The sequence below is a fragment of the Syngnathoides biaculeatus genome, chromosome 7 (genome assembly GCF_019802595.1).
Source record: "Syngnathoides biaculeatus isolate LvHL_M chromosome 7, ASM1980259v1, whole genome shotgun sequence".
Classification (NCBI taxonomy): domain Eukaryota; kingdom Metazoa; phylum Chordata; class Actinopteri; order Syngnathiformes; family Syngnathidae; genus Syngnathoides; species Syngnathoides biaculeatus.
The window spans coordinates 2,043,327-2,059,902 of NC_084646.1; the positions used below are offsets into that span (position 1 = coordinate 2,043,327).

General features: G+C 42.1%; 1 protein-coding gene across 1 annotated transcript; it reads right to left on the bottom strand.

Moving 5' to 3' along the window:
• Positions 1–6,241: 6,241 nt before the first annotated feature.
• Positions 6,242–7,936, bottom strand: rxfp3.2b (relaxin family peptide receptor 3.2b). The gene has a single exon (XM_061825433.1). The coding sequence runs from the start codon at positions 7,771–7,773 to the stop codon at positions 6,577–6,579; it is 1,197 nt and encodes a 398-aa protein (XP_061681417.1). The 5' UTR covers positions 7,774–7,936; the 3' UTR covers positions 6,242–6,576.
• Between the last annotated feature and the right edge of the window lie 8,640 nt (positions 7,937–16,576).

Sequence of the window (16,576 nt, forward strand, 5' to 3'; positions counted from 1 at the left end):
GAGTCGCGGGAGTGCTGCAGCCTACCCCAGCTGTCAACGGGTACACCCTGAACTGGTTGCCAGCCAATCGCAGGGCACATGGAGACAAACAGACGCACTCACAATCACACCTAGGGGCAATTTAGAGGGTCCAATTCATATTTTCACGTTTTTGGGATGTGGGAGGAAACCGGCGTGCCCGGAGAAAACCCACGCAGGCACAGGGAGAACATGCAAACTCCACACAGGCAGGTCCGGGATTGAACCCGGGACCTAAGACTTGTGAGGCCAGCGCTTTCGGGCTCACCCATCGTGCCGCCATGTATATGATTTTCGAAAGCAAAATAAAATTGAAAAACCATACGTATAGTCCTCACTTTGTCAGATTGTAGACGTCAAGTGAAAATGAATTTTGAATTTGAGTTTTCATGTAAACAACTAAAGGTGGAAAAAATTTCGATTAGAAAAAAAAAAAAATTCCAAAAGTCCTCCCACTAAAACAATAAATTAACTTAATAATAGTAATTTAATAATATAATACAATACAATAACAACTGCTGAGATAATTGGGAATACATCACATAAAAACATTTGAAATTATGCACGACAGAACAAAAGTTTGACGAGTATGGTTTTCATAGAATGGTTTTATAAACATACAGGAAATGTTCTCTTCTTTTGATTATTATTAAATATAATTCTGATTAAAGGTCTGAGCCCTAATGTTAGGAGGGTTTTTGGATGGAAAATTTTAGCTACATTTAGAAGGAAATTTGAGGCTCAAGAGGCCAACAATGAGATGTCCAAAGTCCTGGTTGCTATTCAGTATGTAACTGACAACTCTGGTAAAAGCAAAAGTCAGTAATGATTAAAAATGGGCAAAAAAGGTGATATTTAAAGCCTGTTTTCGTTACACTGAACTATACAGTAATTGTGGCACAGTGCAGCAACTGGTTAAGAGCGTTGGCCTCACAGTTGTGAGGACCGGTGTGACGGTCTGAGCGCTCCCCCATGCTGAAAAGTCTCCTTGTGATTAATGCGCATGCGTTACTAACAGGGGAACTCTGGGTATGTGGCAGATGCTTACTGGTCTCATAGTTCCCCTTCTTCTACATAGAGGGAGCTAACATATGTTATAACTTAACCTAACCCTAACCTTAAAATAAAAGTTGATAAAAGATATACACATATATGTACGTCAGCACAGTGGATCAGCTGGTAAAGCGTTGGCCTCACAGTACTGAGGACCCGGGTTCAATCCCGGACCCGGCTCTGTGTGGAGTTTGCATGTTCTCCCCGTGAAAGCGTGGGTATCCTCCGGGCACTCCGGTTTCCTCCCACACCCTGAAAACGTACAACATTAATTGGACACTCTAAATTGCCCCTCGGTGTGATTGTGAGTGCGGCTATTTGTCTCCATGTGCCCTGCGTTTGGCTGGCAACCAGTTCAGGGTGTACCCTGCCACCTGCCCGGTGACAGCTGGGATAGGCTCCAGCACTCCCCATGACCCTCGTGTGGATAAGCGGCAAAGAAAATGGATGGATGGATATATGTACATTCGCTGTGTTCATCTTTCGGAGACGTCCAAAGCGAACATGAACGCTCGGTGACAAATCGTCAAATTGCACGTTGAAACATGGAAGGGGATGTTTCAGACTGACCGGAGGTTTACAAAATACACGCACATGCACATTAATCACAAGGAGACTTTTCAGCACCGGGAGCGCTCAGACCGTCACACCGGCACACAATCTTGAGCGATCTCATTATGCAAATCCAAATAATCTAATGGAATTCCTCCATCCGTCTTTTTTTCCCCACTGCACGCAGCCTCATTAGATTCCCGGAAGAGCCGGTGGCGATTCCAATTGACCATCGGCGAGAGGCGGGGTATACGCTGGACTGGTCGCCAGCCAATCGCAGGCCACATTTTGACCCAAAAAAAGCGCTCGCCATCATATTCACGCCTCTGGACATTTTTGGACCATTCAATTAACCTCACATGCATGTTTTTGAAATGTGTGAGAAAGCCAAAGTCCCACAGGTGATTTCACAGCGTTTCCACTGTGCATTTGCAATATTATTTTTTTTTAGCAGTGAAGCAGCATGAGGCCAAGTAATGTGAGTAGGATCACAAGACCCATATTGGATTTTTGCTGCAAAGAAGTGCAAACTTTTAATTGTCAAGCTGAAACTCTAGTACATTTTTTATAAGCACTGTGCCCGGAGAGAGATTTGCTTCCTTTCTTTTGTGTTTTTTTTTTTTTTTTTTTTTTTTTCCTCCCTAGTTTTGTTTGAGTGAACAAGGCACAGTAGTCAGTCGCCTCCTCAAGGACGGCCAAAACGATACAGCTGAGCCCACAATGAAAATGCCTGGCAGCGTTGACACGAGATTCCGCTCGCTTTTATTTGGCCTTTTCAATTGAATGATCGCAAATAAATTGCTTTCTTTTCCGTTTAACCACCACATTTTTTTTTAATGTCCACACAATATACTCGTGCAAATGTAAGCAATAAGGAGGAGGCAATAATTACTTGATGTTGGCGTATTGCAACTTTCTCCTCACAACCTGCGGGCAAGCCTAATGTTTTTTGTTTTAGTATAATGAGCGGGTATATTTTTGCTGGAAAAGAAACAATTGAGTAATGAAAAATTGAAGTTTTAGAGGAAATATTTACACATACCCTAAAAAACAAAAATCTAAACAAGGCGTGCTTGTAATCCATCAAGTGACATTTTGTAAAGGAAATTAATATGTAATCAATTGGAAGTAGGTGGCATGGTGGCGCAGCTATAAAGCGTTTGCCTCACAGTTCTGAGGTCCAGGGTTCAAGTCCTGGCTCTGGCTGTGGAGAGTTTGCATGTGTTTTCTCCGGGCACTCCGGTTTCCTCCCACATCCCAAAAACATACAACATTAATTGGATACTCTAAATTACCTATAGGTGTGCTTGGCTGGCAACCAATTCACGGTGTACCCCGCCTCCTGCCCGTTGACACCTGGGATAGGCTCCAGCACACCCTCCAACCGTTGTGAGGATAAGCGGCTAAGAAGATGGATGGATGACTTGAAGTGCACATATTATACTAAGCAGTTGGACTGCCTCATGTGTCACAGTAAGTTGGTTATCATCACACTTTTTCTGTTTGTAATCACACGGCAAATAATAGTATTGATACCAAGTCACTATTGGCGTGAGGAGATCATGATGGTGGTTTCAATTTTGCTCACATCACCTGATTGGCAGCACGAAAGCAAAATAAAATCAAGCAAGACAAATGACTCAGCTCCACTCACCCACTATCGCGCAGACAACGTAACATGGCACTCCTGTTCCTCTCTGCGTTTGTACTTGAACCTTGTGAGGATAAGCCGCTCAGAAAATTGATAGCTTTACAAGCTTCGTACTATTTGTTGCGCATTGATCGTTTCCAACACATTTTTTTTCAAGTAAAAAATTCCCACAAAGTAATGAATTAAAGGGAGACATTTCATTTCATTTTTATATAGTAATTTCTGAGGAGTACTTGAGAAAAATAATGTTTTAATTAGTTTTATCCTTTTGTGTACTTTGTTTATGTAGGGGGGGAAAAAATCCAGACATGATGTTGTAAAAAAAAAAAAAAAATGATATATTTTGTGACCTTTTATTATTTTTAAAAAAATATATAAACCCCCCCATGCATATATATATATATATATATATATATTTTTTTTTTTTTCTGAAATAATAGAAAAGTAACAAAATATATATCTCCCCCCCCCCCAGTACATTCTCATGTCTGGATTTTTTCACCTACATGAACAAAGTGCACAAAAGGATAAAATCAATCAAAACAAATTCTTTTTCTCAAGTACTCCTCAGAAATTACTATAAAAAAATCAAATGAAAAGTCTCCATTTAATTAATTACTTTGCAGGATTTTTTACTTCAAAAAATAAGGTGTTGGAAATGATCAATCCGCAACAAATAGTATGAAGCTTTTAAAGCCATCCATCCATTATATATATATATATAAAACAACATTTTAATGAATGAATTAATAACATTTATTTTATTATGGAACTCAGTGAACATTGACTTGTTACAGCCATAACACTGATTGTTCAAGATATTGGGAAAAAAAAAATAGCACCTGCCATGACTGTTGCGTCCACGAGCAGCATAGGCAAAGGTTCTTTTTGCGTCCAGTGTCAACGTGTAACAAAAGAAAAACTGGAACTATCTGATCATTGCCTTCATGTGAGCCAATAAGTTACAGTTCTTACCACGCTTCATACAAAAGTGTCACGAAGGGAGGACGAGGAGTGGATCGGTGAAGCTAATCGCTAAACTATCACTACAAGCAGTTGCAAAACAGTGAAATAAGTGATTTGGTGAAAGAAAAAAAAAAACATGTGTCACATGTTGTGCGTCTAGCGAAGAGTCACCGACTGTGAACAACAACAAAAAAATGAAATCGGCAATTGATGAAAAATCTAAACTGACGCACGTCCGCAGAAGACACGATGACGGAACCGGAAGTTAATTTGTAGACGTCCTTGCACACGTCACTTAAGAACGTGGGCTGGCTAAAAGTATGTTGTATGATGAATAAGTTAAGATGGGGAAATTTGCATTGTTTCAGCAGCAAATGTGGATATAGGAAATGTAAATATTCAGTATAAATAGCATGGAAGAGAAGAATTACGTTTAGTCTTTGCATTGCAAAAAATAGAAAAACAAAACTATTGTCTACACATAAACTATCCATTTGCGTCCATCAGCAATCTGATCCAAAAAATAGTGTGTTGCGTTCAAATTTTAATATTAGAGATCTGAGTAATCTGATAAACTTGCTCTTTTTCTGTGTTGGGGTTGAAAACAGAATTAGGAAAGGTAAATTAATCCACAAACGGTGATATTTTTGTTGATGGAATGTCGCAATCTCATACTGGTGCAGTACTTTGATTCAGGCTTCAACTGCGTTCAGGATTACAGAGTTGATGTAATAAAAACATTCAAATAACAAATATCGACGCCACAATTAATGAACCAAATCACGGAAATATTCTTGCGGAAATTTAGAAAATACAAATTTTCGACAAATTGTTCTGGAATTGAATTTTTAATCGGTTGGCGGCGTTGCGTACCACACTTATTTATTTCATGAGCCGTTATTTATTCACATAAGGCAACAGATTCACATTTGCAATGTTGAAAACAAAACAAAAATACAGTAAAAGCAAGTACAATTCCATAGACGCTAAACTCTGGAGCGTTACACTTTTGAGGTGACAACGTTATTTATTTCATGAACCTTTTAGTTATTCACATAAGGCAACTGAAAACAGATTCTCGTTTGCGACGCTGACCAACAAAACAAAACAAAATAAAAGCACCGACAGATTCATAGACCACAAACTGGAAACTGTACTTAACGTTACTTCTGTTGAAAGTAAACATCTGCAGTAGTTCCTTGGTTTACTACACCCATGGCATGTTTGAATACTAAATCGTTTTTGAGGCTGGCAACAAGCTAGTTTCAGAAGCGGTGTAAAAGTACACGATCAGGCGGCATGCTCATTTAGCACTGTAGTTACAGTTTTTCTCATTTGATTGATGAATATTCATAGCCAAGAAGTGTTTTTCATACAAATATTTACAACAACAATGACTATCCTACTCGGTGAGCGATAGATTACATCAAGTTCAGCTTTACAGTATTTACAAATTCGAGTTACGTTTATGTGGAACTGCAAAACGACGAGCTAGGTAGTATTTTTATAACAATGTTTAAGAACTTTTAATGACTCTCACGGAGACTTGTCACAAGGTCTTTGTTCAGAACATAAACCCGACATAAAGGTGAATGAAGCCCATTAATGTTACCATTCTGATCAGTTTCAAGCTGAATGTCAGCCTCTGATTGCCCTTTTTCTTTACGTCCAGCAAATCTTTCACCATCTTTTGATTATAGTATACATTACATATCTTGCTTCATGTTGTGAAATCGAGCAACGCACTCCAGGAAACAGAGAACAAAGATTACAATTGCAGGAACAAGGACAAAAGGCTCTTGGTCGCGTTTGAAAACGTATCAATCTTGTCGCACGAGCTCCTCAACCACCTCTACAGTCCTCAGCCGGGGGGCTTAAGCCGTAAAATGCTCGATACCTTCCCCTGTCCCCGCGCGCAATGTGACAGTTGTTAAGTGAGGATTACACGGTGTAAACCCAGTGCTCATCCCAGATGAGTGGCCCAGTTGCCGCGACTCTCAAAAATCTCATTTATGATTGACATTGATGCATATTCACGATTACGTTTCGAGGGGAGGGCGTCACGAGAACTGTGTGGTGTCGCAGAGGGACAAAGAGAGCAAGAAAAAGAACGAGTGAACGGCAGAAAGTTTGGGAGGAAAGGGGGAAAGTGGGCCACGTCCCGCTGTAGAGAGCGTGCTGATTATTCCTCTCAAAAGCGCAATAAAAAGAAAAGGTGTTGTCATTTGCCGTCTTGAGGATTAGGGTGAGGCAACCCATTGCAAATGCACAACGACAGCTGCTTCGTCAACTTGGAAAAGCCATCGAAGCCTTCTATCCATCCATCTGTCCTCTACTCACACATCCATTTGGACCAGCACCATGACGGGTGGCGCCTCTGCCACTTTGCCTTTGCGCCGAAACAGATGAGTCAGACCCCTGAAGGACGGTGTGGTGCGGAGGACAATCTCCTTGAGACCGGCCCGGAACTCGCGGCGGATCAAGCAGTAGAGCACCGGATTGAGGCAACTGTTAGTGTGCGCCAGGCACACGGTCAGCGGGAAGGCGTAGGCTTGCGCGTTGTAAAACGCCTTGCTGAAGGGGACCATGTCAAACTTGATGAGAACCCCCCACAGTGTCAGCGCCTGATTGGGAAGCCAGCAGAGAAAGAAGGACAGAACCACAATCACGATGGATTTGGTGACCTTGGAACGGCGGTTTTGGCGGCCTTGCTCCACCTCCGGCCCGGCGGCACCGGAAATACGTCGGCTGAGGATGAGGCGCAGAAGAAGCAGGTAGCACACGCTAATGATGATCAGAGGGATGAGGAAGCCCAGCAGGACCTTCTGCAGATGGTACAAGCCCAGAAGAAGCTGCGGGTCCCAGTTGGCAGTGTCTGGGAAGCGCACCAGGCAAAGCTCCTCGTCCGACATCTGGGCGGTGGTGGAGTAGATGGCGTGAGGCAGCGTGACCAGCAGGGACACGGCCCAGATGCCCAGGCTGGTCCACTTGGCCCGGGTGGCCGCCGCCCTCCTGCTGTGCATCTTGAGCGCGGACGAGATCGAATAGTAACGTGCGACGCTCATAGCCGTGAGGAAGAAAACGCTGGCGTACATATTCATGGTGGTCACGGAGCTGATGATTTTGCACATGACTCGGCCGAACGGCCAACGGAAGTCTAGGGCCGTGTCCACCGCCCAGAAGGGTAAAGTCAGGACAAACTGCAGGTCGGTGATCGCCAGCCCCATAACGAAGCAGTTGATGGACGATTGCTTCTGCCTGTAACGCGAGTGCAGCAGACAGAGCGCCAGCACGTTCCCAACCAGCCCCAGCGCACAGACAACAGAGTAGACGCACGCGATCATCACACGCACCACGAGGCTGGCGCCGTCTCCCTGGAATTCCGAGCTCGATTCTCTCGTGAGCAGCTGCAGCCAGCAGTGTAGCGACAGGTTCCCGCTGCAACTTGCGCTGCAGTTCCCGCTGTTGTCCTCCAGCGACATTTGCTGCTCACATGCCTCCGGAGCAAGAGTTTGAACTCCGGTCTCGTTCATCTTCTGATCCGCCAGATCACATACTGTATATCCCGCCAGGGCAAAGTTGAAGAGCAGGAGATCACGAAACTGGACGCTAACCGGTTGGGGAGGCGGCACGGTGCTTCATATCCCTCGTTTGTCTGTGTCAGGATGCTATAAAAACTGCCTCCTGCTGCGCTGATCTTCCTCTCCTCCTCCTCTCTACAGTACTACTCGGCGCTCTATGCGCCTTCACTTATCGCCTCGCCAGTGAGTGCGTAACGGCTCAGCTGTGCTGACGCCGCCCGTTTCCACAAAGCCCGGGCGTCGGAGAGAAGTCACGCTCCCATTCCTACTCCAAGTCCCCCGGCGTTGTCACTCCAGGGGTGGTCAAGATTTGGGGTGACGCGGTGCCCTTCTTTGTGCGGGGGGTGCCTTTGAAAGGAGGCTCATGTGGTGACAGTGACTCTCTCGGAATTAAACGACATTTCATTGACGAATCACCAACTAATGCATTACCACGTTGACATCTATTTTGATGAATCATATAGAGATAATATGAAATTGTACAAGTCGTGGGAATTTCAGCCTCTCGACAGATTCGTTAAAAGGAGACTGATTGTCTTTGTGGCTCATGAAAACAAGACATTTTTCAAACATCTGCTTTTACTCTTACTAAACTGTGATTAATATTTTGCCTGCTTTCTAACATTAATGACCAAATGATTTTGAGCTACTTTCACATAGATACAGCATATCCATATATAAAAAAACAAAACAATTGTGTTAGATAATGAAAACCTCAATAATAGTCACTAAAATAACTTCAAACTGACACTTGAACACAGTTAAAAGGTTTACTGTTGAGGATATATTTCAGAGCCACCCCAGGGTGAACATAACAACAGACCATTAAAAAAAAAAAATTATAATGTAGTTCTTAAAGGTCAAGTGTCATGAAATGGATGATTTTTAGTATGTTATTAATGAAAAAAAAAAAAAAAAACAGCAGCCGGTATGGACCCATCTGTTTTTTTCCCCACCACAAAACATGATTTTGACGTATATGGCTTTTTGCAACTCCCGCCATGAAAATCCTCTCGAGAGATTTGTTGTCGAGAAGAAGCAGGAAGTGACGTACATGGCAGGACTGCCCTCAAGTGGACTCGTTTGTTTCTCTTAGTTTTTCCTCCGGGAAGGTAGCTCGTTGTTCCTTTGTGTTAGCCAAAATGCCGGCTCGTTGCATTGCTGGATATTGCTCGAAACATCGAGTGGATGGATTTACCCTTCATAAGTTTCCACGAGACCTGGTTCGTCGTTTAAAATGAATTGCACGCGTGCAAAGGACGAGAGCTTCGTGGGTCCCAAACAACAGGTAGGTGTGCATACAGCTACTAAAAAAAAAATAATAGTTTGGGGCGGACCACGTAATCCGTCTCGTACAACGTAACAAAAGATCCGCATACGTATGACATGGGTGCTAAATGTGTCGATGTGCACGTCGGACTGCTGCCGCGTCGTCAATATGGCGACCGCTTGAATGAGACTTCCGCAACTTTGCGCATGGATGACGCGCTCTCCGCTCATATTTATTTTTTCATATAGACATTTAAGTCAATAATGTTATATGTATTTTTCATGACAATGTCTATTTTAGAATGTTTATAGGGATGACACTTGACCTTTAAGTGGTGCCGTGATAATTCTGTCCTGTTCAGTATCTTTTATTTAGTTTTTATTTTTACTATCGTAACCATCAATCCATCCATTTTCTCCACAACTTATCCTCGCTTGGGTCCCGGGCGTGCCGGATACTATCCCAGCTATCTTTGGGTGAGAGGTAGGGTACACCCTGAACTGGTCACCAGCTTAGAGCAGTGTTATAGTAACCATTGCGGGTGTTTCTTTCTTTATCAAGGTCTAAAAAATTAGCCCCACATGTGTCGACACCCCAGGCAAGAATTGACTGACTTTCCCTTGGGGCTTGCGCATCACTATTCTGTTCCTATCCTCTTCCTTGGAAATGGGAATAATTGTGATTTAGCATATCAATCTCGAAGACGGACAACACATCGCAACGAGAGCAGTCGTCCGTCGAAACCCAGCAACAACAATTTATGGTTGCTTTCATATTATTCCTAGAGTCCCAGAAATTTGGCGCATCGGTTGAGTTGGGATTTAATCACATGTGCCTTCCGGGCAAGACTCACCAACGCGACGATGTGCCACAAATGTGTGCGCTTGCACAGAACGTTACTGGGTTTTCGCCATTAGCATATTTAGATGGAGCGCAACACCAGACAGAGAGTGACAATTCCTTTCGATACAAAGGAGTGTGGACAAAGCGTCTCGTGTGTTCCATCTGATTTTACAGAGAAAGCTGGAAAAACTCTCGGGTCTGTGCAGCATTACCTTGGATACAGAACACAGTGTTGGATAGACTTTATTTGAACCCCCGTTGTCATAAATATAGGTCACCAGTTACTCACATTTGAAAAATGTACAGGTGTGGTCAGTCATGCCCGCAGATATAACGTTACGGGTGTGGTCCACCAGTCATGCCCGCAGATGTAATGTAGCAGGTGTGTGTTAGGTGTTACCTAATACCATAATCATAAATTATTGACGCTGCACAGACTGAGACAGACATTTTTAAAGAGGTCAATAGACATTCAATTTCAAAACTAAGTATTCTTATAATTAAATCATTTCAATTCATCATGATGTATTGTTATAATCTAGCATAATTTACGGCGCTATCTATTGTTAATCCGTTGATGAAAGCTAGCAGTCGTTTTATTTTTTTTGTTCTTTTATGGCTGGTGTTTTTTTGCTCTTGTTGGTGGCTTGAAAGGACTTAACTCAAAATATTATGCGGACAAAGAACTTTGTTTTTGGGTAGTATGGGACCAATGTTAGCTTTCCACACTAGATGTTTAGTCCTGTTACTGGTTTTGTTACTATCGTTACTATATCTTCCTAAAGCATGGAGAGAGGGGAAAGTTTTCAACTTCAAGATGACGCGGTACCACAGGAGAAAATGACCGTTCGCATTTAGATATATGGACAGACTAATCTAAACGTTAAAATTTTGATCAAGTCAAAGTAAATCATAATCTCATACCTATTATAGTTAGATACTGAAATATTACCCGTGTTATATCCCAGTAATGTTTTCAGTGTAACTGAATTTCCTTTGACATGCCTCATTATGTTGATGACTTTCGACGTAAATGTGCTCGCAGTACGTGAAGCAGCTCTGAACATGCGCTTTTGGCATAATTTCCGAACACGCTTAGAACGGTTAACTTGCATTTCCCGTTTCCGGGTGAATACTGATCGTTGAGGCTCAGGCTTGTTTTGTTAACGTTTATGAAATAAAACACGTAAATTAATGTCAACACCTCACAAAATAAGCAATGTCTTTCAATATTGATTTTTTCGACCTGTAACAAATTTTACGCACCTGATTTTTCGTGCTCGACTGTGCAGATTTGCGAGTGCAATGGCGCACGAGCGTGATCGCGCTCGGCAAATGTGAGTGACTGGGTCACCAGATGCAATGATTTTAGACGCACCTCAGATATGTATTTCATAAATAATCCATGCTTTTGCTGTGATAAGATAGACAGGATATTTCTTTTATCGTGTTTATTTGTTATTTGGTACGATGAGAGTAAGTATACGTCACCAATTTCGATCGAACTTGCATAGGGTTCACACTTTCACAATGTTCCATTTAAATATGGTACTGTTAATTGATTTTTTTTTAAATGATTGGTTTTACACTGATGTGGACGTTGATTCTAATTTTGTTTCTAATATATTATTTCCTATATCTAATCTAACAGGATGAGAGAGACAAAATAATGGGAGTACTTTTCAGGGAATTGCATTGCTATTGGCACAATAATAATTACATTTAAATTGCATCGTCTCTGACAGCGTCACTCAAAACTAAGCAACTCGGCATTATATATAAAGATGACGCATTTATTTTTTTAAATTTAATATATCCCAGGAATGACTCAAAGCTTTCCAGCATTGTTGTTTTGCTGCCAGCTTTCACGACAAGATGTTTTTGGAAAATCACATTTTTCACGCCGTTTTCTACTTTGCGAGAAATGCGCTGGATGTACACCTGTCAACTGAGCTTAACGTGATACAAGGCGGAAGTCATGTATGGTTAACGTTCTTAATTTAAAAGATCAAAAAACACACACACACACACACACACACACACACACATCCTTCATTGTAAGTTTATTCATATTTATTTATGTTTAATCCATTGTGACTATTTGTTGTCACCTTAGCGACATGTAAAAATCAGTGGCACGTTTCACGTTATGAGTGGAAAATGCCACAGAAGCCGCACACGCAGGCAACATTTCAGCGGATGCACAGAAATCACTTCTCGACGCACTGTAAAGCACTTATGAACGTGATGAACGATGCCACAAAATCTCCACGTCTCTATAATTTTACGCCTGCTTGCTGGAATACCAAAGCTTCTCTTTACACAGTACTTTGTCCTCGTTTGGGATCACACCATGCGGAAAATACTTCTGACGAGGATTTCGGTGGAAATTACGCTCTAAAGTTCACATCATCTGGGGTTTTACAAACTAGCAGAACAAACATGCCTCGCTCAAACTATTTCCAGCTCTTGCAATGTGATGTTAAATCCTCTCTCATTTAATAGTGTTTTGAGAAGATTTTTTTTAATCGACAATTACGAATTTTCAGGGGCACTGCCATTTTCGCAAGTCACATGACTCACGTGCGCGGATGTGATGTGTAAGGTGGTGCACCAAAGGCTCGATTACATTGTGCCCAGCGCCGATTTCTTGCATTTGTCCTCATCTGATGAAGAATTAGTAGTATCGGTTGATCAGGAAGACTGAGGAATACTTCCATACAGATTTGAACCTGTGGGTGTAAATACTGTTGAATATTCGGATGGTTCTTCGGGCGTAATGACGCTGGAGTCTGACTACTCGGCAGCCTACGCGCGGGACGTAAGTGCGTAAAGAAATGCCCCTGGAGCTGTGGGCCAGCAGCCGCGGATGGTTCTTCAGACAGGAATGACGCGGAGTCTGACGAGCGAGCTCTGGTGTCATAGGCCGTTAGTCAAAGCTCGGCAACAAAGGCCGCAAGCTGACGCTTGGCCAAGTGCCTTCGCCGCCGAAGCTCGGCTCACGGCCCGCCGCCGGAGGTCACTCGTCAGCCTCTGCATCATTCCCGTCTGAAGAACCATCCGCGGCCTTTGTTTATGCACTTGGCCTCAGAGTGGTCAGATTCCGGAGTCATTCCACCATCCGAATATTCAACAGTATTTACAGCCACAGATTCAAATCTGTATGGAAGTATTCCTCAGTCTTCCCGATACTGCTATTTCTTTATCAGATGAGGATAAAGCCGAGAAATCAGTACCGGGTACATTGTAATCGAGCCTTTGGTGCCACACGTAAGTCATGTGACTCACGAAAATGGCAGCGCCCCTGAAAAGTCGTAATTGTTGATAAAAATCTTCTCAAAACACTTAAATGAGAGCGGATTTAACATCACATTGTCAAAATAGAGTACATATTACATGACCTATTAGATACATGGTTCATGCAAAGCACTGGATTTCCCCTTTAGGACCCACCGACCTTTTGACACTCAAGTACGCAAGGGTGGCTCTTTCACTCATAAGGGAAGAAACATGGCAAGACATCACGAGATCTTACAAGAAAAGACATTGAGTCTTGTAAAAGGGCAAAATAACGTCAACTCCCCCCTAAAAGGGAAAATTGTTCACTTCCCAAACGCTTGTAAAGTGCCAAAGGTGCTTGCTGCTGTTGTGCTTTTAAGCACATCATCTCTCTGTCAAGTGGACCATTTGACGCACTCGCTGCCAAGTGTGGAATTGCGAGGTAGAGTTCTACGTTCTGATCTCATCAAGTGTCACTTTTGAAGAGGAGATTGCCGGAAAGAATGTACGCAGGAGATGGGAGAGAGGCCACCTAACATTTGGTGCGAGCTTCAGACAGTCACGGAGGGGAATACTAATGTTACAAAAGGACTCATCATGCAGTTAATACTGCAATATGAATGAAGTAACTTTTCCAGTATACATACACACATTTGAGTGTTTCAGTACTTACCCAGCCCAGTACACACCAGAGTACTTTGAGTTTAAACTATTACATTTTTCAGCAAGCCGTTCAGATTTACACCTAATTGGGACAAAACATTTAATTATCTAATACAGTGGTACCTCGACTTATTGACTTTTTTTTGCTTTGTGTCGCGAGCCAAGAAGTGAGCTTCAGACATCCTACTATGCGAGTGGAGGGGGAAAAAAAAAAAAAAAAAAAAAAAAAAAAAAAAAAAAAAGGTACAATTATGGTACTATTGTGCCTTCGTATGTGGGCAAGGAGATCGGATTCACTCTTTTTTTTTGGACCCATTTGTGAATTCAGACCACAGGTGTCAAACTCAAGGCCGGAGGGCCAGATTCGGCCTGCCACATGATTTTATGTGGCCCGCGAAGGCAAATCATCAGTGTCAAGATCTGTGATTCTTGTGGAAATATGTCCCAACATTTCAAATTGTCATAAATCAAATAATGTTGAGATATTACCAGAATTTTTGTGTTACCAAACATGAGCAATGGTTGAAAAACCCATTACGCTTGATGTTTGATTCCAAAACTCGTTCATGAATTTCATGTGTAAATATAATGAGGCGCTTCAGGTTTTACCATCATGGCCCTCTGAGGGAAATTGTAACTACAGATCTGGCTCGCAACAAAAATGAGTTTGACACACAAGAGAACCCTCCTTCTCCACAAAGGCTGTCCATTCTTGTTGAAAAGTTCAGTGGCACTCATACCTGTCAACTTTTCGGAGCGCCAACCTGTATAAACTACTAAAAAATATCCTTATAGAGAGCAAAAAAAAAAAAAAAATCCTTATAAACATACCAAAGCAAATTATGTCAAAATAACGGAGGAGAAAAAACACAGTTTATCAATGATTTTTATAGTCGATCTCCATAATGATAATATCTGAAGTTAATGTCTAATTCTACTAAGTAGAACGATGAAAAAGATGGCTATTTATCAGCCAGGCTACAATACCACAAATATTTGTAAGAGAGATTCACCAAAGAGAATCAGTGATGGGAAAAGAAAAATGTTTTGAAAGATTACATATCTACTGCATGCCGATGATCAATTCCTTATTTTTAGTAAATAAGGAAGGAACTGATCTGTATGTTAAGGCTAACAATAAGCTATAGATGAACTCACTGACATTAGCGATTGTTTCTATGAAGCCATTCTCAATCTTAGTAAATGGAACGTCTATCTTGACATACATATGACACCATTGTGGTGAAAACACAGCATTCAATGATATTATTGTCACCGGTTATAAAAACCACCATGAGCTAGAATGCTAGCAAGAGAGCTACAATAATCCCGTGTATTTGTAATGAGCCCCAGGCAGCTAACTAGCGACCATACACGCTACATTACCTACGAGCTAAGTCAAATTAATTTTAGCCACAAACGATCAAGATAAAAAAAATGACTCACTTTTTATTGCAGTCAAGTAATATCCCCGTATAGCTCAGCGTCACCAATAGCGTATCGTTAACGATTTGATCGATTGTGACAGGTAGCCGAGAGGCGGCCGGCAGCTCCTCGGCCGCAGCCTCCATGGTGGTGAGGTGTTCGGCTCGGCGGTGCTCGATCCGGGCCAAGGATTTACCGGAAATGAAAACATTTTGCTAATCTAAAAATCAAGATCTGCCGCTGCGACGAAAATCTTTAATGCAGGCTACTATTGGAATTCCCCAGAATAGAGTAGAATAGCACCACTCTGCAAACGGAAATTTTCAGAATCCATATGATTTGTGATATACGGGCGTATACGTAAGATTCACCACAAAATCCGTATGAACTACGGCTAAACCGTACGAGTTGACAGGTATGGGTGCTCATCTTTTTTTCCCTTTGAGTGACCTTTGTCAAAAGTGTTTCCATAATTAGCTGTTCCGACCCGATCTGCGTTCGACCCTTCTGCGCTCGCGCACATCGGCTGACACAGCAAGCTACGGCAACCCCGCTAGGACAAACTGTCTATGCGTTATTTGCACGACAGAAATCACATGTACATTATGTCGATATGAGGGCTCTGTGAGCCATATGCAACCATCAAAAGAGCCAGATCTGGCTCGCGAGCCGTAGGTTCCCGACCCCTGAAACTCATCTTAAATGAGACTCAACTTTACCTGTTCGAAAAGGCCGTTTGGTCTGTAACTGCTCATTAATGCTGAATGGCAACTCAATTAAAAATGAAAGAAATACTCTGTACACGCGGCCCAGGGCGCCGAGTGCCTCCTGCTCGCTCCCAGGGAGAGCTGGAATGCGCGCTGCCAAGTTTTTGGATGCTCTCCACAGTTGCCTTGATCTTCAACATGAAACTATGAATTCATTCAGACTGCCGTCTATTAAGCCAAGCCTTGCCGGCTTTGTTCTCTTTTTAAAATAAAGATGATATATGACTCGTCAGATCATTTATTCAAGTTTAGTTTGGTCTAGTCCAAACCCTTTTTACTTGACTAAAGTCTACAATATTTATTTTGACCTTCATGATCTAAAAAAAAAAAAAACAACCCACCGCCTTTATAAAAATGACGTTAATAACGATCATAATTTGGCTCTGTATTTATTAATATGGTTCTGGAATTTTAAAAGTGCAAATATCCAAAAGTCATCATTCAAAATAATAAAAAAAAAGGTATGAATTGAAAAAGAGTTGTTTCCAGTTTGACATAAAATAAATAC